Here is a 27,692-nt window from a genome sequence, read left to right as displayed (position 1 = left end):
CCTGAAACTCATACTGTAAGGACAATCCTGACCTTTCAGAAACTAACTGTGACCACACCATTAATCTGCCACCAAAAGTAAAAACAGGTTTGTGCAACCTACTCTCAGTAAGGTATAAATATGTATACAAAATTGCTACTTCCAACAAACATTTCAGCGTTGAGGATTTGGTGCTCGGAAAAAAAGTCTTCCTCTAGAATTCTTTTAAAATGCATTTGTTATAAAATTGTACTTCTAAACCAGCTTCTTTCCCTCTCCTTCCAGCAGCACAGTGTCTCTGCAGTCTGTAACCAGGAAGGATTCACATGTGGTTTTTAAACTCATGTCAGCGCACATAAAGAAATTGCCACTGTTTAAAATGTGTTTACAAGTGGAAAAAAACCTTAAATTTGAGTGGCTCCCATTGCAACCTGAATGGTTCATCCTTATAGCAGAAAAACTTGTAGCAATTGAGCACAAATTCTTACATCGAACCACACAACATTGTGTTCAATTACTAGGAGCTGAATTACTTAATAAAGAAAAACAGCTGTGTTAAAAGGCTACTTCAAAAACTCAGTACTGAAAGCCACCTACCAGATTTCACTTTAAGTTTACTATTGTTCAATCTTTCGTCGTAGACTGAAGTTCACAGTGTGCTACTGCCTTATAATGCTTCTCTGTTCCCAAAAGACCGTAAATGCATCCAGAAAAACTTCATTCCCAACTATACATCTCATTCTTTTTTGAGGATTAGCTGTTGTGCAATTGCTGTATCTCCAGTACTTTACATTTGGTTATTAAAATGCTAACAGCTACCAATTTTCAGCAAATCCACCTTTAAATATCCAGGGAGGCTCTGCGTGAGTATAGTAATTTGCCTTTATGGTAAACTGAAAGATGGCAAATGAAATTATAACACTAAAACTTACACTGCAATAGCTACCAAGTAGTAACAAGCCTACAATGGTACTTGAGAAAATAACAGAAGAACTTAAAAAATACTTCTACAGATTAACTCAATACCTAGAAATAGCATTTGTGCTATAGTACAGCCTCTAAAGCCTCCACTGAAAAATTGCATTTCACTGGCACCAGGTCTTGAACAAACATAGAGTAAGATACAGTCATTACTTACTGGTTTAGCGTCACATCTAGGATGAAAGATGATCCAAAAGCATCCACCTGGAAGCTGGCTCGAGCAATGTGCGTAGACTGCAATATTGAAAAGACTGGAATTAGTATTTAGCCACAACAAAACATATCATACAGGTTTGTGAATGCAGAAATTAAATATATTTACTAAGTAACAATATGCCATTAACCAAATAAAATTGCATTGAAATGGACAAAGCAGTTTATGATAATGAATAAAAGATCTGTTTTCTGAATCCATGAGGCTTATTCAAGAATTCCCAACAACACAACCTGTGACTGGGAGTAACACCCCATCTTAACCATCCACACCATAGGAAACGGCTCCTCTCTTTGAACTTCCATCCTGGGCAAAACCCTGAGCAAAGGAAAATGGAAGACTTCCCCAGGCTAATGTGTTACTTACTCATTAACCTGACTCTGGACACAGAATGGTGGATAACAGCTAAGACATTACTGGTTTGGTCAGACCGGGATACACTCACAAATCTGACATTACCTGAAAGAAACTGTTCATTCAGACAGACTCTCATTTAAGCCCGTATACAGAGGTGATAGCAATGGGCTAAAATCTGGTTAATTGCATTTTCTGTAAAGCTCTGACTCCCCACCCTGTAACCCATCTCCTCCAAAAGGCTCCTAAAACTCCAACCCCTTACGCAGTCATTAAAACCAAAGAAAAATGGGTGCTAGAGAAACATCTTTCTTTTTCTTTCTTTCTTTCTTTCTCTTTCTTTCTTTTTGCCATGCATTTTCCCTGAATTAATTGCTTTCATTCAGTCCTATAGAGGACAAACATGGGAATACTTTGTAATTCACGATCTGCCAGAAATAGAGTATTTGTTCTAGTAGTAGTGGAAGAAAATACTCAGCTATCCAATGGAAACGCAAGTTGTTTCTAGACCTGAAAACTCCCAAGAAACGGAACAGCCATGTTATTTAACTAATTAATAAGAAAAGCTACTTTCAGACATTTTGGAGCAGTTTCAACTTTGTTCTTATTTTCTTTCCATTGAAATCTGCACATTAAGATTTGAAGCATGTAGACAGAGGAATCTAAGAGGAAACACTGAAGAACCACTTACAACTCTAAATTACACTTCTCTAAATAAATACAATACAGGATAGTACAACTGTAACAAATGATTTATTGAAAACTCTGGGAAACACAGGACAGGATGGGATAATGTGAATCATCAAATTCACTCTCTCTAAACTACTGGCAGGCTTTCAATAGGCATTAAATCCAGAAGAGCTGAGAATAGGTTTCCCTGGAAAAGAACAGCAACAAAGAAATGGCAAGTTGAGGGAATCACGACTTTTCTGTTTATTACATTTTTTACTTGCCCTACAGCAAAATTTTCTTTTTATGTCTACGTATATAAGCATGAGTATTAATAAATAAAAAAGACAACAACCATGAACACATATTTACAAAGAGTTGATTCCTGTAAAAAAAACAAAAGTCAAGACAGCTTCTCTTATTAGAGGATGCTCAGGCTGAGTGCCCTCTGTAAAAATGCCTAGCTGTGCCGCTGCAGTGAATGTGCATGCAAAATTGCATGATGAGAAATTCCAGATATTTACATTACCATTTAGAAGGATGCAGTATTAACTGGAAAGCTTTTTAGAAGGCCTCTCAGTAGATACAATTCACAGAGTCGGATATCCTTTCAGCTATCCCCATTACATCTAACCTGCTTTGTAACCCAGGCCACAGGTCTTCACTAAGTGGTTCTTGTAATTTCTGAATGATTGAAGAGCACCTCTTTTGAACAAATGTATAATCTTCGACCAACTAACTGAATATAACACATAGTTTACCTTATCTGGGTAAATAATGTCAGTGATTAACTACCATCAATATTAAAAGCCTATTTTCTAGCCAAAAAAAGGCTAAAAAAAAAAAAACCAACCCAACAAAAACAAAAAACCAGAAGCTAGTCCCAAATGACCCATGACACAGCCGGCTGGTATCTGCAATGACGGACACCCACAGCATGTACAGACACCCACAGCATGTACGGCCACCCACATGTAGGAACATCATTTAGCGGCTTCTGGCCTGCAGCAGCTAGCGCAACCACAAATACAGCAAAAATAACCATCAACAAATTATCAGGTTAGCATTGGCATTTCTTTTCCAACTCTCCGGCAGCAGAGTTTGCTTTGAATGATTTTTAAATTCCATCTTCTCTTGCTAAGATGTGAATTTTTAGGCTGCTGCTCATAAACAGGATGTGACAAGCCAAGAACCAAGTAAGGTACCGGAGGCCAACACTACTTTTGTTATTCCCTTGTTCCACTGCAGCATGTTTGCTAACCTTAACTAACCTTCATTTATCTACCTGCACCGCAACAACCACCTTCTGACCAAAGGAGTAATGGCAGCCCAGCGGTTCGCTTTTCATCATTACATTATTAAACGCAAACAACATTCTACAGCACTTTATTATTTGTTTGTTAACAACATAGCTACATATGTCATTATCTAGATCTGCATACACAGTATAACCAAGACTTCTATATGACTGTATGCTGGTACCAAAAGAGAATTCATCAGTAAGGAAGAACATTAAAACCTAACTTAAATTCCTGAATGTACATACGCTAAATGTAGCATTTGTCATTAAAATGTATTCACCTCATTCAATGTAACAGCAAAAATGACTAGGGGCTTTTTTGTTTGGTTTATTGCATCATACTGATTTGGTCTGGGAAATTTCCTCCCTTGAACATGTCTCTAAGATAAACAATTACAAGGCTAATGTATTTCTGAGGTGACCCTGGACCACAGTTATTCCCTGACAGAAGCTGTTAACGTGGATTTAAGGGAGAAAATGCCTTTTAATAAGTTAAGATGAAAAACATTACACAGATGTAACCACTCCCAAGACAAGTGATGCAAACCCAGGAAGCTCACCATTAAGTTTAAGCTTAAGTGCAATTAAGCGTATCTCAAGTGTATCTCAAACCTACTGAGATACCAAGGTGCACATTTTGGATAGCCAGACAAACTCAGCCCTTTCCAGAAATTGCAGTCCTTCCAGATTCAAAGAATCCTTCAACCCTGATATGTGCTTGTAATACGCTGCAACACTGCAATAACAATTCCTCTGAGTATCTGGTTAAAAACCACAAAATAAAGAAACGGATTTTAAAAAGTCTTGGCTCTACATTATTTTTAAGCACATCTACCTGCCTGCTCGGTGAATAGGTAAAATGGCCAGCTGAAAGGGAAGCTTAGATTCATAGACATATGTCAATAAAAGAACACAAAGAAAGGAAATAAGTACTTTTATGCCATCTATACCATCTCATTCAAGCAGAAGTAACAAGACAGACACCTGCAAAGGCTCCTCTAAACCACTGAAGCAAGACAATCAATTATGTCACTCAGTTCTCAAACCAAGGAACTTTCTCAGAAAATTTGAGGCTTTTTCAACAACCGTAGACGTGACACATTGATGGCTGACAACTGAGTCATAAAAAGGTAGTTTGTGGAGACCAAGAGAGATGCACTCGATGCAGAACATGAACAAGAGCCAGGAAAGAAGAATCCAACAACTTAATGGAAGAGTGCAGTGCCCGTGCATCTGAAACAATAAAAAAGTTCTGAAATTTTAATGTCATGCAGCTGAAGAAGGAAAATATCAATAACAACTCTGAAATTAGCTGCAGTACTTTCAGATGCAATTTCTAGTGGCACATAAAGTGTACTACCCTGCAAGCCCCCCTATAGAAAATACTAAGCATCCCATGCATCCAGTGCAACTATGGGAGAGCTAGCTTTTGTCAAAGATTGCAAAGTTTAAGCATTTCAGTGAATGTCTGAAAAGAATCAAAAGTAAATGGAGTGGAAAGGATCATTTCAAATCACTAAGCACAAAGATATTTTATCTTAAAAGCTTGAATCCTAGAAAAATAAAAGTGGTATGCAAACCTTCCTGCCAAACCAAGAGGGATGCGATTCCAATTATTTTAAGTCACCTGCTTTATGCTTTAGGGGTCACTGCAGTAACAGAGGAGATAGGCAATCAGTAGCAAGTATGACTCTTTATTATTACAAAGAAACACAACAGAATAATGACGATTTCTGATACAGTCCCTTCAGTACCCCTGCTGGGGATCAGCCTTCTCCAGAAACTGGTCCTGAAGAATGCACATCTCCAAAGGGAATACGCATACATGAACTACAACCAACATCTATCATTGCAGATCAATGGTGAGCCTGTTCTGTAGGTAACCTTGAATATGTTTGGAAGATTTTCATTTCAAATAGAGCAAATATTTTAACCACCAGTGAAACACTTAGAAGCTATGCACTTTCTTAATAATCAAACTAACAAGAATTTTGAAAGGAAGTATTTTAGAAATTTTCCTCACATTGTGTATAATTAGTTGGGTGTTGAAAGCAGCATACTAACATGATGACTAATATTTCTCCCCATTAAAATAAGAAAAAAGAGAATTAAAAATATATTGTGATATAATGTGCAGTTCCTCATAATACATGTTTCTTACTTCTGAAGTATCCTGCATAAAGCACTTAGATGCTTTTTAATAAGTTTTGCTATAAGAGATAACAATAATTTCTATAAAAATAGAAGAATGTCTTTTAAAAAAAAGAATTAGAAAATCCTATTTATATGCTTGCCGTTTGATGTAAGGAATTTTATATTCACTACTATTTATAGCATTGTGGTTTCTAATTAAAAGATTCTGATCAAATTTGTAGACTCGGAAGAAAAGCATCAAGAGAATCAAGAGAGAAAATAACACAGAATGTTACAGCAAGAGAGAAAACTTAAAAGCTATGCTTCAGAGCTTATAAGAACAGTGAGGTTTTATAGCAGACACTCTGGAAGTCAGTCATATTTAAAAAATAACAGATTCCTTAGATAATAATTTAATTTCCCCCACCTCCATTTAATAGAAGAACAGAAACCTCAGCTTGTTAACAAACCTTTAAGTATGTATGAAATGACTGTTTCTTAAGTTCAGTGAGGATGCAGATAAGTCCATTCATGAAATTAAATGAAAATTATATTAATCTTTTTATGTAGATTTACCTAAAAAGAACTTTAACTGTGGTTTTGAAAACAATCATAAATTTATGTTACAGTAGAGGAATACAGTGCTAATTAGCACACATACACATTATAAAAGGACAATTTTCAGTGTCAGTTGTGTTGTAATAAATCCAGAGTATACTGTTGCTGTACGTGAAAGAAGAGATTTGTTCAAAACCTTACTTTTCTACTTACACTGGGAAGAAAAAAAGTACCAAAACTTTGCTCAGAGACAAAAGTCAGAAATAAGCCTAGGTCTAATAATAAGTAGCTCCAAGCCAAAGAATCACTTTTAAAAAATAAACAATAAAACATAAATGCAACATGATTTCCTCATACCTCTATTGCCATTTGCAAATACCTAATTTTAGTGAAAAGTTCAGTGTCACTGAACTGGATTCACATATCACAGCATATTAAAGAACTGCAAAATCTCTTTTTTACTTTCCCTAGCATTCTCAAAATATTTATAGGCACTCATTTACTATATTAATCATCATTATTTGCCATTTTTCAGGCAAGCGCTCTCTTTTTATCCAATGCATAAATCTAAATATCTATGGGGCTTTCTTTAGGGGGGAAAAAAAGTTATTTAATGAAAAAACTGCAGAATAGAATCATGGTTTGATGAAAAGGCTCTTACAGCTGTCTCTTTGGGGTACATTTAGTAAATAAGTCATTTATTCTGAGGAAAAGCTAGAAATAAGAAAAGATTTTAAGAGGTCCATGTTCATTTTTGAATCCTGGATCACATAGCTGTTCTCTGTGCCAACTGAGGGTGGGGCAGAGGGAGAGTTAAACACCATCAGCCAGAGCACAGTGCCATGGCCCAGTTCACTTTGGTGGGGTTTCGCCAGCTCTCAGCAGATGAAGATCTTGACAAAGTCGTAAACATGACCTAAAATAGCTTTTCTCCACATAAACATCATACTATCAATGAAATCAGAGTCAGAAGCAAGCACTGCTTGTACCTCTAAAATGCCAGTAATTATTCTTCTCAATAGTAAAAAAAATAAATAAATCTTTCATTATTTATTTGCTGTTTTGAAATCAGAGGCTGTTTGGATTTACTCATTACAGTAAAGTAAAAGGGGTCCCCAGAAACATGGATGAGGGGAACAGCACCAGGAAAAAGGAAACCTGAGCACAAACCGATGCAATGTAATACACAGGTATCACTACTGCAGATCCAATACCTGGGTAGCAGCAGGGATCCTTCAGAGGTCCTACAGAGATAAAATGCACAGCTCTGTTGGACTCGGCTGTATCTGCTCATGCATCTCACCCTAGACCTTCACATGACACTCCAAAACCACGGGCATCTTTGAACAGCTACAAGCTGACTAAGAAAAAATAATTCTTATTTTCCCCTGAAAACTTCTCTTCTTGTTCTCCTTCCTCCCCTCCACTTCATCTTTCTCAAAAATTCACCCAAGGTTAAATGATGGAGCAATGAAGACAGGAAAACTATCAAGCAGGAAAACTATCAAACTGCTAGCAAATTTAACATGAACTACCATTTGATCTCACAGATCTAAAAGGACAAATTTAAGTAACTGAATGGGCAAGATGATGCTTCCCAGGAGGCAATCTAACACTTGTTTCCAGCACCAGAAAAACCCCATGGTACCAGATCTTATACTTGCTGTGCTTTTATGCATAGAAGATGATGTTAGTTTGACTTTTAAGAAAATTTTAGTTATAGCTTTTGATTTCCTATGAGACTAATTACTGTAACTTCTGTTGTTGTGAAAGTCTTCATATCCCAGTGAAAGGAAGAACTTCGAGAACTTTTGGGAAGCCATACTCTTTTTTTTTTTTTTCTTTTCTGAAGGGGAAGCAGCACAGATTCATGTATAAAAGGTCACATTTAACTAAAGTGCAAGAGGTCTTAAGTATATTGCTGTTGCAGCAAAACCAGAAAAATTGGTGACTGCTCAACCTCATGTTTTTAAAATGCATTTGACAAGGTTCTTCATCAAAGAATAACAGCTAGAAAAAGTATGATAAAATAAGTTATTATAAGGGTGATTAATAAAGTACTGGTTTACAAATAGGAAACAAAGCAAAGTCATGAATGAAAACATGTAAAGTTCAGAATGTTTTCCTGCCATAATTCATACAAAAACTTTGATGAACATCGAAGAACACACTTCTAAAACCAACACTGGGGAGCTGAACAGAGACTCACCCTGTGACACAGGGACACTGCAGTTTCCATTGCCCCTCACAGCGACTGTAGGTTTCAGAGGGTCAGAGGTAACACAAAGAGCAACGCTAGATACAACAGCGGTAGAGCAACGTGTTCCATCTATCTCACTAGATACTACAGGACTTGACTGTGCAACTAGACGGTGAACCTACTTCCTTGTGAAGAAGCACGAGGTCAGAGGGAAAGGACTCAAACAAGGAAAATCTCTCTTCCATGAAATACCCTCTGTCTCGAGGACGCCTGGCAGTTTTGAGTGGACAGAACCCAAACGAGCTGCTACACGTGCACAGCTGCAGCATGAGAGGCAAACAACCAATGCACAACGCATCTGCAAGAGGAGAGAACACAGAACAAAGGTAGCAACGCACATGCTGTAAGCAGCCCTTGAGGACGAACCCAGCTGGATCACTATGTCATTCAGCTGTAGAAAAGACTATTGTCTCAAGGACACCATTTAGGCAAGAAGGAAAGCTCAACAGATCTAACAGTCAAGAGGGGAGAATGCATTTCCCTCGCTGAAGCAGATGGCGCCTTGAGGTCATTTTTAGCTGTATGTTTTCCAAGCTCTGAAAGGAATCAATAACATTTAGAGAAAGGCCCCTTTTCAGCATCTCTTGTAGGCTTCAGAAACAAAGGAACAGAGTTCCACTACCAGAGGAATCAGAAACCCTCTATTAACACCGCCTTTTGTTACAAATAAAGCATTCAAAAGTAATAAAAAGAGTGCACACTAACTTTGCTCCTTTATACAAGTATCAGCGACCAAAACATTTTTCAGCAACACAATGACATATTCCAAACATTTTCAACTGGTCTTACATTTAGTTTGTATACAGAAGAAAGCTTACCAAAAGATTAGCTGGTCCCACTGGAAGTAACAAGCACTCTAACACCTAGAGCCTACTAACCTAGTTACCTTTTCCCATAAACAGTTCTTGGGCAACAGCGGAAAGTTTACTAACATTTTGTTAGCACTAATGGCTAAGAAGAGCTTGACGAAACTTGCAGACTCTTAGGCATGCCAATACATTGCTCAATCAACTCCACAGATAATACTTTTTAAATATGACTCACCCTCTACATTCAAGCATCGAAGTCCTGTTTAAAGTTGAAAAGTGGGAGAAAAGTACAATTCAAAACTCATTTTCTTTTTGATACAGCCTAGGAGATCAAAATGAATCAACATTTTCGCTGTATATATTTTCTGAAACAGCTGATGGATTTTTTTCATTCCCACGGAATTTCAGGGGCTGAAATACTCCAAGGAGACATTTCTGGAACAGACCGTGTTCCTACATACTGATATTCTTCTGGGCAATTTTAGAGCTGCAAGTCAGGGCTGTAGCCTCCACGCTTACATGCATGACACTTTCAGTATCAAGGTACCATTAAAAGGCATTTACCCACACAAACTTTTTCTAAACCTTGTATTAATATTACATTCTGGAAGATGGTTTTTCTAAAGCATGCTCACTTGCTACAGTTTCCTGGTCTGGGAACATTCATTTCAACTTAAAAAAAAAAAGAAAGAGGAATAGATTGTAGAGTGAGTTTGGTGTAGGTAGACAAATCAGAACTGGTCAAATTACCAGAGGAATCACCGTATTTCACTGCCTGATGGCAAATGCCCAGCAGTAATACCATGCTTCTTAACGTTCTTTAACTGAATCCAGTTTTTAAGTTGGACTCCTCCTGACTCAACAGTTACACAGCTCTACATAATTTGCCACTTTCTTTGACTTCTACATAATCATGTCCTTAATTTCAGGTGACAGTGGCCTTCCACTTGAACTTACCCAACCAGCCAACCCCCGTCGTGGAAGTGCACACCACAGCCTGGCAGAACCCATCCTGTCCATGTGCTCAGTGCTCCCATGCAGCTCTTCAGCCACCTTTGCTGCTCAACACTCACACAACAAAGTTTCTGGGAAAAAACATGAACCTTCCCTCATACAGTCACCCCACTGAAGTACTAAAAAGCTTGTACAGATGCAATCTTCCATGCTCAAAGCTCTCTTCTGCACTGAACCTGCCTCCATCTGAGGAGAGAAATGTGGTTCCACACTTGGCTGTGGCTCAGCACAGCTGCCGCTGCGCGGTTCATCCCTGCAGCAATGAATTCTCCTTCTCAGATTAATGCAAATATTGCAGTGGCTTCAGAGGAGTACTGTCAAGTGGCTACCTATAGCATCTGTGGCTATGAAGAGCAAAACTTCATCTGACGGGCCTCTGTGATCCTTTATGCACTCCAAAAGACATCTCCTTGGAACAGCATAGCCATACAATGCCCAGGAGGCCACTGGTAAGCCAAAGGGAAGAAGACGACTAGAAGGGCTCAGAAGGCTTTCTTGTCTGACAGTTTTCCACAATCACAGTAAATTTGACAAAGTTTAAAATAAATTAAAGGAGGAGTCAAAACTAGAGAGAGCCAGGATGGGAGTCACAGTGATTTTTGGAAAATTAAAACTTAGCAGTTGTAGTTAAAATGCAAAAAAACCAACAATTACACTGTTTCTTGAAAATACATACTGAAAAAAGATTATTTAGGGACCAAAAAACTGAACCATATCAGTAGATGAATGAGAAAGAGATATTGTGTAGGAAGACACCACAATCTTGTGTCCAAGAGTGGTGGGCTTGATCCTCTGATAGTACTGGACTTCACCCTCCACATCCAGAGTTATCCAGACTCAAGAGAATAGACATGGGCCTGGGCTGGCAACCGGATCATCTGACAATAGCCCAGTGATCTACTTCCCCTGAAGCAGAAGGGCAGTCTACCAGGGAGGAGAAGCGGCTTTGGCTCAAACTCGTGGGAGCCAAAGACAAGGATCCCCATCCTCTCAAGAGAGAGAAACCTGGCGGGAGGTGGCCGCAATAAGTGCATGACCACAAACCTCAGCAGAGCTGATTTGAGAGGGAAAAGCCCTAAGACAGCGCTAGCCAGAAGGACCCACGATTTAGAGAGCTGAACCTTATCAGGCTTTTGAAGGTTTTACGGAGTTCAACTGACCTTTAAGCAGTGTTTGACAGGATAACTGCAATAATGTTTTAACAAACAGAGCTCTAAGAAAAGTTGTTAGTCTTGAGTCACTTAAAGACTGGTATAATTACTGAGAAGACTACAAAGGGGACCTGGAGCACCAGAAGAATAATATAATGCCAGATCTACCATGACAGTGTTATATGTACAACCATAATGCTCTTGTGGCAAACATTTTAGAGTGCATGTTAACTTCATACGTAGTTCCTCCATAATTTGGGTAAATCTCAGCAAAATTTATCATGACACTACTTGGAATGCAACACGGTTCTGCATCATGAATGCGTTAGAGCATCCTCAGTGAAGCAGTGGCAGGAAGAACATTCAGTCTGATTCTGCACTCAGCAGCACCAACACAGATCAGGAATATACGTAGATATTGATTATCAAACCTGGAAAGGACTTCTCTGTCAGCCTTTGCAGTTATTACATTGATCATGGCAACTAGCAAATGTTGAGAAAAATGCTTTCTATAAGGATTGTTACATCTGAGCCTTTAAGATCCTTCATGAGGAACACTGAAAGGCACAGGAAAGCGCACCTGGTTAACACGTGGCTCAGAGGCTGGTGCCATCGGCGGAATTTCGGTTTTTTTGACCAAGGGGCAGTTTACACGGCACTGGGCCTGCTGGCAGCAGATGGAGTTCAGCTATCCCCAAGGGGGAAAAGGGTTCTCACTTATGAGTTAGCAAACCTCATCGAGAGGGCTTTAAACTAGATTTGAAGGGGGAAGGGGATGAAACCAGGCTGCCTAGAGATGAGCCTAGGGGTGGCATACCAATGTCAGGGGTGAAATCGATAGCCCAGCTCAAGTGCATCTACTCCAATGCACACAGCATGGGCAGCAAACAGGAGATGCTGGAAGCCGTTGTGCACCAGGACAGCTATGACATAGTCACCATCGCAGAAACATGGTGGGACGACTCGCATGACTGGAGTGCTGCAAGAGATGGCTATAAGCTCTTCAGGAGGGATAGGCAAGGAAGGAGAGGTGGTGGGGTGGCTCTGTATGTTAGGGAGAGTTTTGATTGTATAGAGCTCAATGATTGTGATGACACAGTCGAGTGCTTATGGGTAAGGATGAGGGGGAAGGCAAACAAGGCAGATATCTTGCTGGGTGTCCGTTATAGACCACCCAACCAGGGTGAAGAGGCAGACAAAGCGTTCTACAAGCAACTGGCAGAAGTCTCACAGTCGCAAGCCCTTGTTCTCTTGGGGGACTTCAACTTACCAGACGTCTGCTGGAAATATAACACAGCAGAGAGGAAACAGTCCCGGAGGTTCCTGGAGTGTGTGGAAGATAACTTCCTGACACAGCTGGTAAGGGAGCCTACCAGGGGAGGTGCCCTGCTTGACCTGCTCTTTACAAACAGAGAGGGTCTGGTGGGAGAAGTGAAGGTCGGAGGCCGTCTTGGGCTTAGCGACCATGAAATGATAGAATTCTCAATTCTTGGCCAAGTAAGGAGGGGTGTCAGCAAAACCACTACCATGGACTTCCGCAGGGCAGACTTCAGCCTGTTCAGGACACTGGTTGAGAGGGTCCCTTGGGAGACAGTCCTGAAGGGCAAAGGGGTCCAGGAAGGCTGGACGTTCTTCAAGAAGAAAATCTTGAAGGCGCAGGAGCAGGCAGTCCCCATGTGCCGTAAGAAGAGCCGGAGGGGAAGACGACCGGCCTGGCTGAACAAGGAACTTTTGCTGGGACTCAGGAAAAAAAGGAGTTTATCACCTTTGGAAGAAGGGGCAGGCCACTGAAGAAGAATACAAGGACCTCGTTAGGTCATGCAGAGAGGGAATTAGAAAGGCAAAAGCCCAGCTAGAGCTCAATCTGGCCACGGTTGTAAGGGATAACAAAAAATGCTTCTATAAATACATTAACAACAAAAAGAGAACCAAGGAGAATCTCCATCCTTTACTGGATGCGGGAGGGAACATCGTCACCAAGGATGAGGAAAAGGCTGAGGTACTTAATGCCTTCTTTGCCGCAGTCTTTAACAGCCACACCAGGTATCCTCAGGGTATCCAGCTCCCTGAGCTGGAAGACAAGGATGGAGAGCAAAATAAACTCCCCACGATCCAGGAGGAAGCAGTTAATGACCTGCTGTGCCACCTGGACACTCACAAGTCTATGGAGCTTCATGGCATCCACCCAAGGGTACTGAGGGAGCTGGCGGAGGAGCTTGCCAAGCCACTCTCCATCATTTACCAACAGTCCTGGTTAACGGGGGAGGTCCCAGATGACTGGAGGCTTGCCAATGTAAAGCCTATCTACAAGAAGGGCCAGAAGGAGAATTCGGGGAATTACAGGCCTGTCAGCCTGACCTCGGTGCCGGGGAAGATTATGGAGAGGTTCATCTTGAGGGCGCTCACAGGGCACGTGCAGGACAACCAAGGGATCAGGCCCAGCCAGCACGGGGTCATGAAAGGCAGGTCCTGCTTGACCAACCTGATCTCCTTCCATGACCAGGTGACCTGCCTGATGGATGAGGGAAAGGCTGTGGATGTTGTCTACCTGGACTTTAGTAAAGCCTTCGACACTGTGTCCCACAGCTTCTCCTGGAGAAGCTGGCGACTCGTGGCTTAGACAGGTGTACTTTCCACTGGGTAAAAAACTGGCTGGACGGCCGAGCCCAGAGAGTTGTGGTGAGTGGAGTCAAATCCAGTTGGCGACCAGTCACAAGCCGTGTCCCCCAGGGCTCAGTTTTGGGGCCGGTCTTGTTTAATATCTTTATCGATGATCTGGATGAGGGGATCGAGTGCTCCCTCAGCAAATTTGCAGATGACACCAAGTTGGGCGGGAGTGTTGATCTGCTTGAGGGTCGGAAGGCTCTGCAGAGGGATCTGGACAGGCTGGATCGATGGGCCCAGGCCAATTGTATGAGGTTCAACAAGGCCAAGTGCCGGGTCCTGCACTTGGGTCACAACAACCCCATGCAATGCTACAGGCCTGGGGACGAGTGGCTGGAAGGCTGCCTGGCAGAAAAGGACCTGGGGGTGTTGGTTGACAGCCGGCTGAAGATGAGCCAGCAGTGTGCCCAGGTGGCCAAGAAGGCCAACGGCATCCTGGCCTGTATCAGAAATAGTGTGGCCAGCAGGAGTAGGGAGGTGATCGTGCCCCTGTACTCGGCACTGGTGAGGCCGCACCTCGAATCCTGTGTTCAGTTTTGGGCCCCTCACTACAAGAAGGACATTGAGGTGCTGGAGCGTGTCCAGAGAAGGGCGACAAAGCTGGTGAGGGGTCTGGAGCACAAGTCTTATGAGGAGCGGCTGAGGGAACTGGGGTTGTTCAGTCTGGAGAAGAGGAGGCTGAGGGGAGACCTCATCGCCCTCTACAATTACCTGAAAGGGGGTTGCAGAGAGGTGGGTGTTGGTCTCTTCTCCCAAGTGACGAGTGACAGAACAAGAGGAAATGGCCTCAAGTTGCGCCAGGGGAGGTTTAGGCTGGATATTAGGAAAAATTTCTTTCCTGAGAGAATGATGAAGCATTGGAACAGGCTGCCCAGGGAGGTGGTGGAGTCACTGTCACTGGAGGCATTCAAGGAATGTGTGGACATGGCACTGCAGGACATGGTTTAGTGGGCATGGTGGTGTTGGGTTGGTGGTTGGACTTGATGATCTTATAGGTCTTTTCCAACCTTAGTGATTCTGTGATTCTATAACTGTATATAAGCCTGTTTTATGAGATTAAGCCATAGTTTTTGGAATAGCTCTCTTTTCATCTCTGCTATGGCACAAGCAAGAGAAGATACCACAAAACAAAGATTTCCCACGCAGCCCTTTTACCCTGACTAGGATTTTCAAAGATACCTATGCCTTCTAATCACCCCTTGAAAACTGATTCCTGATACGATATTTCTGCAACATGAACTCTGAAGTAGCAGCTACAAGAGGTTTTATTGCTGGATGATTTTTTGGACATATTCCTTTACTGTCATAACAAATCTCATTATCAAGTAGGGAAAGACTTTCCCTGAAATGAACTTGCAAAGAAGGATAGATTAGAAATCTGAAATATTCTTTGCCTATAAAATACCAAAACGCACTACGAATATATATATTTTATAAAAATCCATATCTGAAAGTCCCCCCTAGATCAGAAATCAAAGGGCACTCTCAATGCCCTTGCAGCATGCGGCAATCTATAGCAAAATTTGGCTTTCAGCACTTTTTTTTCTCTTCAGGAAGGCAGGACCTGCATCAAGAGTCTTGATATTTTAACAGTCCTTGACATATTCATAATACAGAGTGTTGCTAGGTTTGTGAAGTATCTTATCCTTACATGAATGTTGCAGAACTGCTTACATTGAATATAAAGTATCGCACACATTTTGCCAAACGCCTTATAAACCTTAAGGAAAGCAGGAGAAGAGGTAATAAGCCAGGAAGAAAACCAAATCTGGCAGTACACCAAATGCATGTTCTTATTGCTCACTACAGCCTCAGTCCCAGTTTAGCCGCCTCCCCCTTTGGTTTTGCAATAGGTTGATCAAAAATTGTGCCTAAATTTCTCCAAGAGACAGCAGTCATTTGATTAAGTGGGCAGAAAAGAATTTTTTAAATTGGGCAATTTCTCATGACACTTCTCTTTCCAACAGTCATCATCCATCGGTCCCAAAATCTAGAGCTGTTTTATAAGCCCTCAACAGTCAGAACTCATTTCTTAATCACAGATTACTAATTGTTTGAGCTACCAAACACGGGAACTTATAATACCAACAGAAGTTGACAGCATCAGAACAGAAAGCAAGCATGTTTTAAACAAAGTCAGCAGTATCAGAAGCACCTGCAAAGAACAGGGGTATCCTGTTCAAAGACTAGAGCGAGAGGAGAAGTCAGAGAACCCAATAGCAAAGACTAGGCAACACCTGAATAACTAATGAAGATTTCAATTCCAAGTGCAAGCAGAGCTATGCAAGCTCAGCACGACAGAGCAAAGCTTCTCAGCAATTGATTATTAGCAATAAGAAGTTATTTAAGAAATTTGTAAGCCATGCTTCCAAATTGATGTATGGAATTGTATCATTTAGTCAGAAACAATTCAGAAATGCAGACAGTGAAAGATGGTTAAATACTTTGCTGAAAACTACTGAGTCACTCTGGACTACAAACAACATGTACATACCTCCAGACACAGTTCAGACCTGGAGCCCCTTCATGCCAGGCTCCCTACAATCAGGTCAGCCCTTTTATTCACTCAGAAAGAATCCAGCGTACCTTCACGACAACTGGCAACGAGCAAGTGAAAAATAGGTTGAGAAAGAGAAATTGCTATACTATGAATGTTTTGCACAGCCCGCAGAGATGACTGAATCTATGTCCATAGTAGGTCATTGTGTCAGGACCTTGTTCCCACTGAAAATCATAGCAAATCTCCCAAACTTCCATACCAACACCTAAATATATCAAAAACGGATAATGCAACGAAAGCCACAAGATGAACAATGTTGTCCCTCAGATTGTGTGTGCAGACCAATTAGCATGACCACAAAGTGCTGGCCTCAAAGAGAATTGGGACCCTTCTCCGCTGGCATTAAGCGACAGCCTCCAGCTGAGAGCAAGATCACTATGACGTTATGCTTACGGTTCAGGGAAGGCATTTCTTGGGTAATGGCATGTAGAGGTCTGGTACTCTAATATCCAGCTGGAAAATGAATCTCATCTTTGCAACCAGAACACTTGATCCACTGAAAACTATTAAGAAAAAGGTCCTCCAAATCAGGCGCTGACACAGAGCACAAACTTTTACAAAGTTTGTAAAGGCATACTTTGTGCTTTGTTTTGCTCTCCTTCACAGGTGGAAGAATAAATACAGGCAGTGGGGAGGAATGCCCACGCATTCCCACATTTTAATGAAGAACATGCCTGCACAGTATTTGACTAAACAAAAGTATTAAGAAACTTGTGATTTCCCATGTGCTGCTTACAGTACCAAAATATGGCTCAAGGCATGGAGTTAAAAGGTTCCTCATAAACGTCCACAGTAGGAACTTACTTTCTTTTAAACACAAAAATCTTAGCTTAGCCTTCACTGAACGCCCCTGCCATAGGGGACATTCATCTTCTAATAGGCTTATTTACGCAACAGTAAATTAAGTGTCCATTGCTAGGATCCTGGATTGCATTAATGATAATATTAATATTAGCATATTCTCAGATATATCTTATCTTGATTACTTTTTAGAGTAAGGGCTGTGCAGCTGCTAATAGGCCCCCTTTGGGAAACAGGGAAATCAAAATACAGGAATGTCATGGGTGCTGGTAGTGATTCTATTCCATGGTAGAATTAAAAGCAGAAACCCAAAGTCACGTGAATTCTCCAATGTCCACTACATACTGTATGTTAAAACATTAATGACATGAATATGTAATAGGCTACAACATTTGCCTTGTGCTGTGCTCTGAAGTCCAGCAATCTTCGACCACTAAAACTGTGAGCACGTTTTGTTTCTTAGGCAATTACATTCTGGGTTTCTAGGATGAGCACATAGACCATTTCCTTTACCATTTAATAGTAAAGCATGCACGTAGAGAAGTCACTCAATACTTACGGCAATGGCCTAAAAAACCCAAAACAAACAATACAAAGGCGGTTGCTAGAGAAAAACCTCCACAAATGCTGAAAAAAACCATAGATTTTTAGAAATCTGCCAACCATCACTTCCCAGTCACTTCTGCCTTCAATTCCCTTCTTTCACCTCCTTTTCTTGTATTACACTCCTCAGGCTCAACTCATTATAAGCCTGTTCTGAACCGCCTGATCTGCAAAGGCCACGCTTTGCTTCTGCTTTCCTCTGAATGATCATCTTCATTTCCCTTTGTGCAATTCCAAACTCAGGCTTGCATCCCTCTTGTACAACTATGACTTCTGCCCTTTTGGAAGCTAAAGCTTTCATCCAGGAATTAAAGGAATCCGATCCGATTTAATGCGGCTTCCTTTTCTCCAGCTTATCTCTCTCTCTCCTTTTATCATTATCCAATTCAAAACACAATTACATTGTTTCACATTAATTCAACAGCTACAGCCTCATTGTCTAGTCCTCTGACTGCCCCATCCCATTCAGGTATCTTGGCTTTTCAAGACACGGCTGCTTATCCTTCAGCCATCAGAGATTCTTCTTGAATGCTTCAACCTCCTCCAAGAAGCATCCTCCCTAAACTGATCCACAAGACCATTAGCTTTGGTTCAAGACCAGTTTTTCTAACTCCGATACACAGCTGCCCAAAGATTACTAGCAATGGATATAATAGGGCATGGAGACAGTAAGAGCATATTTAATCATAAAACAAATACATATGAAAATTTTACTGATGTAGAGTGCACTTCTGTTCCCCTACCCTCTATATGCCACTGATCTTGGACTGTTAACTCTTCAGAGCAGGCATGGGTGTCTCTTCATGTGTGAGCAGAATCCAACACTTCATAACTTTACACTTCATGCGACTTTTACCAGCCACTCACAAAAGCAACCATAAAAGTTAACTTGGTTAATCAATAACTTTGATAAGCATTCTGGCAGAGGTAAGGATGTTGGGTTTTTTTATGGGATGCTAGATTTTAAGAGTCAGGATATTAAATTACTCAACTGCAACAGTTAATGCTATTAGTGCAAAAATACCTTCCTAAATGCAGCTTCTACAAAACTTCAGTCAAGCAAAGGCAGCCACACTGCTGGTCCATTACTGCCGAGCTGACTCAGATCTCCGACCGAGCAATGCAGTATCCTGCAATTAGGATGTAACTGTGCCCTGTGTGAGAAGCACAGAAAATCGGTACTGCTCCACTCGGTTTGGCCTGCTTTTGCTTCGTAATTTTCTTCCTCCAAATCACTGCCAGCTACTGCATCCTTCAGTGAGTAACAACCATCAGATACCATGGGAGAGGCTGTGGATATTTTAAGCAGCAGAGGCAAACTTCTTTATCAGGAGGAAAAGCTGCAGTTGCACGCAGAGCTTTAAACATTTAAGCTCAGTTTAGTGTGGAGACTGTTGTTAAACAAATGCATTTAACCCTTTTTAACCCACTAGTGTTACTCTTCTTTCTGGTTGCAGTATCACTAATACTAACAGCTTAACTAAATGAGGATGACTTGAAAATTTTTAATGAGCATAAGATTTGGTGAATAAAAGTTGAGACATTGAGAATAACAAAACCCGTTAATTAACAGTTTTTTCTTTAAGATCGGTATTTGAATCCTAATACGAGATCCAAATGCAGCCATTATCAGTTTTTAAACAGACATGTCACATAGCGTTCGAACTTGTGAATGTCCAAGGGCCTTCAAAGAATCCTGAAATGCTGAGAGGATTTTTTTTCCTTTTTTAAGCAAAGCACCTATTTTGGAACTTTTAGAATCCTGTTTTATTGCACTGTAAATATGACCTTCACATCTGAAAAACTTTACACAGAAGAAGTTACATTCAGAGGCAAATAAATATGCTATGAAGAGACTGTTTATTATTTAACCACAGAAAAAGAATGCAAGCTGTCAGTGCTTATACTTTACGGAGTATAAAAAAGAAATCTGAGGCAATTTTTTCAGCTATTTTGTTTCTTAAATGGACAGCAGTCAATTGGAAAAGGAGGAGATGGAGGCCTGCAACTCATCTTGGATGTCAGCAGTTACCTCAAATGCACAAATTTTTTATGTTCTTCATCTATAACAGCACAGACTCAATGTTTTTTCCTTTAGCTATATCAGCCATGTACCACCTCAAAGCATCATAGATGCTTCGTGATCAAGATCAAAATCACTGTATTTTAATATACATTGGGGTAGCTATTTGTTAAGAGCTATAGGGATTGGTCTTCATATAACAGAAATCCGAAAAGATACCCCGGTTTGGGTAGTAATATGTAAGTTAAATTGCTACGTTAAGTTCACATGTCACATTTCAAGCAATTCCCTTCCAATTTCTATTTTTAAAAACACATCCGAGCCCACAGACCACAAGCCCACCCTGCCCACGCTTCTGCCAGAGACAGAAATTAAGCTGCAGCGTTTCAACTCCAGCTGTCGCAAAGACACCGCAACTTTCATTTTGTGGCTCTCCAAGCCCACCGGCAGCCGCAGGCAGCGGGCTCTGCCTGCCCGGAGCAGCCGCTGAGGGCCGGGGGAGGGAATTAACAGGCACGGGGACCATTTTAGCTCATTTGAGCGCTGCTGCAGTAGGACTGCCATTCCCAGCGGTCCTCCGGGAAGACGAGCCGCGCGTTTCACCGAGCAACGCTTTAAAAGAAACGCTGTCCTTTAGCAGGAAAAGCACTCTTGGGGGAGGGGGGCGGGTGAGACGCCGCACCGCCGCCTCCGCCGCGTTTGGGGAGGGGGCCCTCACCCCCCGCGCCCGGCGGGGCTGCCAGGCCGCGGCGGCAGGTGCCCGGGGCTGCCCGCGCCTCCCCCCGCCCGGCGCCTACCTGCGTCCGCGCCGCGCCGCTCCGCACCCGCGTGCTCAGCGCCGGCCGCCGCGCCCCGCCGCCGCCCTCGCCGCCGCCGGAGACCAGCCGCAGGGGCCTGATGCTCTCTCGCTCCGCGAAGCGGCTCTCGCCCCGCCGCCCCGCTGCCGGCCCGGCGCCTCCTGGGCAGGGGAGAGGCACCCGTCACCCGGCTGCGCCCTCGCCCCCGGCGCGCAGGCTGGAGCGGGCGCTCCCTTTCCGCGGGGGCTCCGCAGCGGCCCGGGGCGCAGCATCCCCCCCCCTCCCCACCGCCGCCCCCGCCCCAAGCGCGGCGGCTCTGCCCGGCGGCCGCGACTCACCTGGGGCAGCGGGCAGGGCGCAGAGCGCCAGGGAGAGGAGGCAGGCAGCAGCCCGCATGGCGCTGCCCGCCGCCCCGCTCGCCGCCGCCGTGTGCCGCCCCGGCTTCCGCCGCCGTGCGCCGCCGGCTCCGCGCCTGCACGGGGAGGGGCTGCGGGGCCGCGGCTGCCGCGGGGCCGGGGCTGCCGAGCTCCGCCCCGCCGCCGCCGCGCCGAGCCCCCTGCGAGGGAAGGAGATGGCGAGAGCCGGCGAGGCTCCCCGCAGAGCCCGCTTGGAAGAGAGAAGTGCTGGGAAATGTAGTCGGTCGCCAGGGCGTGAGGTGCCGGTGCGAGACCGGAGGGGAAGCCCCGGCGCAGGGGAGCGCCGCAGAGCGGCCGCAGCCGCCCCCGCCCCGTGGGGCAGCCCCGGTACCGCGCTGCCCCTGCGCTAAGGGAACCCCCGCTGCAAAACTGGCATCACTGTCAGCCCGCCCGCAGGGGTGAGGGCGGGCGGGGGCCCTCTGGGGAGGCAGCCGGAGCGTTTTCCCTCCCTCCCTCCCTGCTCGTACTGCCCCCCGCCCCTCCTCTGATGGGCTTCTGCCGCCAGCCCCTCTCTCCTCCCTTACGTGTCCCTTTTCGGAGGAAACCTCCATTTCCTTCGCTGTAACCTTTTTTCCGCCTTTCTTAAATTTCCACTCCCTCCCTGCGTTCTCCACTGGACTAACACTTAAAGAGACTTGAAGAGGATTACACCGCAGAATCGTTCGTTTCAAGTCACAGCGTGCTCTCCTGGGCTAAGCAAGAGGCAGAAGTGTCAAGGGATCCCCGCGATGTCCGTTCCCCGAAACCCGAGGATTACTCTCCCTCAGCAGAGTGATGGCTGCATCTGCAACCCAGTTCTACACTCCCACCTACCGGGAAGCCGCGGGCAGCAGTACTGCCTCTCAGCACTGTACCTCCCCCCTTTCTTAGCTACGTTTCTTTTTGAAAATGGGACAGGAGTCCCCAATCGTTTTCCGAAGTGACAACAGCAAAGACTGCCATGGCACACAGTTGAGGTGCGTCGAGGGAGGAGGAGGAATGTCAGAGCAGCATAGTGGCAGATGCAGCTCGTTAATGACCCATGCAAGAGGATACGAGATGAAACTACTACCCACGGCAAGGTTTGACAGCACATAATAAAGAGGTGGCATCACAGTAAATGCCACTGAAAGCTGCTGCTCATTATAGTCTGGAAGATGAAAAGGAAAAAAAAAAAATCTTTGTTTTCACAATCTTAAAACCATTATGCAGATCAATATTAATTGCATTGCTTGCACTGGCAACAGTCAGGGCACCTGACACCTCCATTTCTGCTCTTAGGAGCCTTTCAGCCCGCCGGGCTGCCTTCCGTGGGTTCCCCCACGGGAGGGACAGCGTTCCAGGCACCGCGGCTCAGCAGCCGCTGCCTGCCCCGCCCCGCGAGCCACCCGCCGGGGAAGGTCACGGCTCCTGCCCTGATTGTTCTGTAGTTCTGACCTTACTTACATCCGTCATCTTATTAAGGGAAGCAATCAGAGGACAGATGAAGGAAATCCAGTTTCTCACAGTTTGTTTCCACGATATAAAAACACAGACAAAATGACGGTTCAACAAGCTGAAGATGGGAGCGAGACAGGTACTTTAAGGGCAACAATATTGCTTCTGGGAATATATATCGACTTGGAGGAGAAAGTGGCTAGTAAGTTTTGCACTGTCCTGCTCACACCGCAGCCCTACACTACAGGCAAGACAGACTATTACCTCAAAGTATCCGTTAAATCCATGAGCAGTTGCTCAAACAGCGCACAATTAGCTTATGAAACTCTGCTGCAGGGTATCGAAAGGACCATGGTGGGGTGGGTAAAGAAAAATGAGAAAGTGCTATTTATAGCGAGAAAAATCAGTACTGTAATATGATGTTTCAATCTTTTTTTCAAAAGCCATAAATCCTTACATTTCAGACTGCAGCCAACCTCTACAGTTATTTCAGTTAGACCAAACCGTTCCCACTGGCACGCTATTTCACAGCTTCTTGTGTCAGTATTTCTGTGAGAATTCATAGCATTGGGTATATATTACACCCGTTACGCAGTAGGTACACATTACAGTTATGCACTCATTTCCTGAGTGAGTATATTATATACTTCATTTTTCTCTTGTCATTACCATTGTCCAGAAATGCAGAGGGATTTGGTGTCAATGTCACACGTGGAGGGTTCACAAACCCAGCACCAGTCAAGGCACGGCTGCTTTAAGGTAATGACTACAAATGCAGAGTTTTATCCAGTCTGTGGGCTCAGGGGATGTGGTGAGGTATGATGAGAGTAGCTTCATAAATACAGCCCTTTTTTAGCATGCCAACTCTATTTTGGTCAAACTCTTCACTAATTTTAAGAATAATTTTAAAAAATGTTTTCAGAAATACAGCCAACTAATACAAAGATAAAGGCATTTTAAAAGTATGTGTGCTAGAAGTGATTAGTCAAAACAGAGCTGAAAAAGTTTTTACGTCCCTTTCCTTGCAAACCTCTCTTGTTTACATCCTTCTACAATTTGGCTAGGAAAACACTTCCATGATAAATACTGAAGATTAGTTCAACAGAGAAGGCTTAAATAAATTGCAGAAAATTTCTATATCACGTTGAAGGATCTAAATCACAATGAAGGAAATTCTGATCTGCATGTCTGAAGTCCCCTTTTATTGTACATATTGATTAGAAATGGGTGATGAGAAATGAATGATTTGACAGGCTTAAAATATTATTTCTCTGAAGGATTAATTTATTGATGGCTTTTCCAGGTTCGTTTGGGAAATCAGGCAGAGAACGTCAATATTCACTTCCTAGTCTTACCTCACTGGAAGCTTCTTGACATTGCTTAGAACTGTGGCAGACAGTCCAGCTCTGTGCAATGAGCTGCTTCACATCAGGGGGCAGATTTTTTTCCTCTTCCAGCAAATCGTAGAATCAGAGAATATCTCATGTTGGAAGGGACCCATAAGGATCATCAAGTCCAACTCCCTGCTTCTCGCAGCACTCCCTAAGCCATATGACTAAGAGCATCATCCTGATGCTCCTTGAAGTCTGACAGGCTTGGTGCCGTGACAGCTTCCCTGAGGAGCCTGTTCCAGTGACTGACCACCCTCTCAGTGAAGAACCTTTTCCTAAGGTCTGATCTGAACTTCCCCTGATGCAGCTTCATACTATTTCCTCACGTCCTATCGCTGGTCACCAGAGAGAGGAGATCAGCACCTCCCCCTCCCCTGTCCCCCTTCAGGAAGGTGTAGACTGCGATGAGGTCACCCCTCAGCCTTCTCTTCCTGAAGCTGAACAAACCAAGTGACCTCAGCTGCTCCTCGTAAGTCCTGCCCTTGAGAGCTTTCACCATCTTGGTCACCCTCCTCTGGACACACTCTAGTAGTTTGATGTCCTTCTTATACTGAGGTGCCCAAAGAAATTGGTGTCTGCAAATGAAGGCCAACTATCCAATGTTCATTCTCTTGCCAGGTAACAGTCAATGGGATTTTATTACACTGAAAATTCAGGCCAATTCTTTTTTAAGTGAGCAATAACAGCTCTACCCTATGTTGCAACATGTCTTCACGACTTGTCAGACATAATGAGCATATTCTATATAACTATCTGAACCACAACTGCAGAAAAATGAATCCTGAAAAACATATGCCAATATTTCAAAGGATGAGGAGAAATAAGTTAAAAAAAAGTTAATTATAAGTAGATATTCAGCTTTTGATTTACCATAGATATTCCAAAGATTGTTTTTGAACCATAATTAATGAGAAGTCAGAATTTAACACTTCACAGAATCACAGAATCACTACGGTTGGAAAAGACCTGTAAGATCATCAAGTCCAACCTGAAAAAAAAAAAAAAACCAACAACAACAAAAAACCCCCACCACACAACAACAACAAGCCACAACACACCAAAAACCAACCCACCCAACACCACACAGCACCATGCCCATCAAGCTACATCCCACAATGCCACATCCACACGCTCCTTGAATACCTCCAGGGAGGGTGACTCTACCACCTCCCTGGGCAGCCTATTCCAATGTTTCACTACTCTCTCAGTAAAGAACTTTTTCCTAATATCCAGCCTGAACCTCCCCTGGCGCAACTTGAGGCCATTTCCTCTAGTCCTGTCACTCGTCACTTGGGAGAAGAGACCAACACCCACCTCTCTGCAACCCCCTTTCAGGTAGTTGTAGAGAGCGATCAGGTCTCCCCTCAGCATCCTCTTCTCCAGACTGAACAACCCCAGTTCCCTCAGCCACTCCTCATAAGACTTGTGTTCCAGACCCCTCACCAGCTTCGTCGCCCTTCTCTGGACACGCTCCAGCACCTCAATGTCCTTCTTGTAGTGAGGGGCCCAAAACGGAACACAGTATTCGAGGTGCGGCCTAAATTTAACACCTAAGTGTTACTTCTCTCCTTTCCACAGAAAATAAGATACATGGATTGAACAGCCCTGTCAACATTGTACTTCTAATTTAAATGGGATGTTCTTGAAAAATTACCTCCCAGTTGTGCAACTTAAGCTTTGCTGTAATCACTACGGTAAGCTCCACAGTATGTGTTTATCTGGAACAGAAATGTTTCTCTTCAGGTAAATTTATAGTGTGGCTGAGAGGATAGAGCTCCCAAGGGTCGGGAATGCTTCTGTGTGTGTGTGTGCCTATGCATATGGGTGTACATATAGATACTCCACTGCAAAGCTACCAAATGAAACTTGGTGTCGTTGTAACTGAAGTAAAACACTACTTCTTCTAATGCTTTATTTCTAAAAGCAGATTTCAACACCTGCATTTCTTTTGATGTTCTTACTACCATCCCCACTTCGCATTGCGTAGTTACGGTTTCCATTTTAAAAGTCTTTACTGAAAATCATTTTGCACTCTCCCATGGTAATGAAACAAAGTGGGTCTGAACAGATCAGTTACAAGTCACTCTTAACACTGACGTACCAAAACAGTATAGTGTCTGCACAGGCTTTTAGTAATGGTATGTATGTGTGCATGCACGTGCCTTCTATTTTAACATTTCACAGATTGTGCTAAAATATTTCACATCCCCAGAAACGTGCTTGCCACACCTATGAGAAAGAAACAGTAATGGTTACTGGGCCACAGGATAATCACTTAAGTAAGAGTACTTTTATAATGTAAAAGTCTAGGGGATTTTTTCAAATCAGAGTTTGAACTGAAGTAGTGTCTGTTCTACACAAATGTTAAAGTTTTCACTTTTTTGTAACAGTAAAGATTTGGGTGCTTCACTAAAATTTTGAATCCTACACTGTGTATAGGCATATGCTGCAAACACTATGGGAATATAGCTCCAAGTTTCTCTAACCACCACAAAAAGAAAGCAACAATTAATATATTAACAACTGTTTTTGAATGGAATATAAAAATTACCTACACCAGCTTCTCAAATTACAGAACAGAAAGCAAGCCAATCAAAAAAATGAAGTGCATTAGAAGAAATTCATGTACCTATAAAGAGTTCAAACTGTAATTATATAATATGTAATTATCACAAAGATGTACTTACAGATAAAATGCACTTCTAATGCTAAACCTTTAATCTAGTGACTGCAGAGGTACTTGTGGTAGTGTTTGTCTGAAGTGTTTGACATTTCTCAGAATTCCTGCCACCTATTTTGAAAATACTCATTCTCTTCTCTGGGAGGAAGTCAGAGACAGACAACTGTTCTAATAACTAGCCTTCCATATTTAATTATTTTTTCAAATAGTAATATGATTACTTTTAAATTTTTGTAAAACCTGTTATTTTTAAAAAAAATAAGCTTGAAAGATAGTAAATGCATGAAAATCACCCACAGCATGCTGAATACATTTTAGAAATAGTTAATAGGCTTACTGTGGCTTGTGACACTATCTGAACATACTACATAGAAAGAGCACACACTAATGTGACTAGTCACCTGTACACAAAATCAGCATCACAAGTGCTTTTTGCAACCAGTAGCAGTGAGTAGTCTTCATATTTTAATGACCTCTGAATTGTTTTCCCTTAAAATTCTAAAGCCAGATTCCAATGTGTTTAAGTGTCTCTTTGCAGTGCCCGTTGAGCTAACATGTTCGAACATTGCATCTGATCATATAATATGCAAGACAGACACATTGGTTACCTGATGAGTAGATTTACTAACATTGACTACCTCTCCCCTTTAACAATTGCAATGATCTTTATGTATACAAATAATGATGCATACACATTCCAGTCGGATGGAGGCCACCACACAGACTAAGAAGAGTATGTGTCCCGGGGATGTGGGGAGGGAGGTGTCTGCAAGAGATACCTACTGACAGATTGTTGTGATGTGTTAGGGGAAAAATGCAAGTTTTTCTTAGACTTCACTTTAGTACCGAACCAAAAGCTAAAAAAAAAAAAAAAACCAAAAAACCAAAAAACCCACTCCAAAACCCAAAAAACAAATTC

General features: G+C 42.8%; 1 protein-coding gene across 1 annotated transcript in view; it reads right to left on the bottom strand.

Annotated features, from left to right (window-relative positions):
• ADAM22 (ADAM metallopeptidase domain 22) overlaps nt 1-21,266 on the bottom strand; it is a 138,995-nt gene extending 117,729 nt beyond the window's left edge. The window contains exons 1-3 of the mRNA XM_059818298.1: nt 21,209-21,266; nt 20,871-21,028; nt 1,118-1,194 (exon numbers count right to left, since the gene is read on the bottom strand). Coding sequence (XP_059674281.1) covers nt 1,118-1,194; nt 20,871-21,028; nt 21,209-21,266 — 293 coding nt within the window. The remainder of the gene's footprint in view (nt 1-1,117; nt 1,195-20,870; nt 21,029-21,208) is intronic.
• Between the last annotated feature and the right edge of the window lie 6,426 nt (nt 21,267-27,692).

This window comes from Gavia stellata, chromosome 6 (assembly GCF_030936135.1).
Source record: "Gavia stellata isolate bGavSte3 chromosome 6, bGavSte3.hap2, whole genome shotgun sequence".
NCBI classification, from domain to species: Eukaryota; Metazoa; Chordata; class Aves; order Gaviiformes; family Gaviidae; genus Gavia; species Gavia stellata.
Note: the sequence above shows the minus strand (reverse complement) of the source record. Positions and strands in the feature narration are given on the sequence as shown.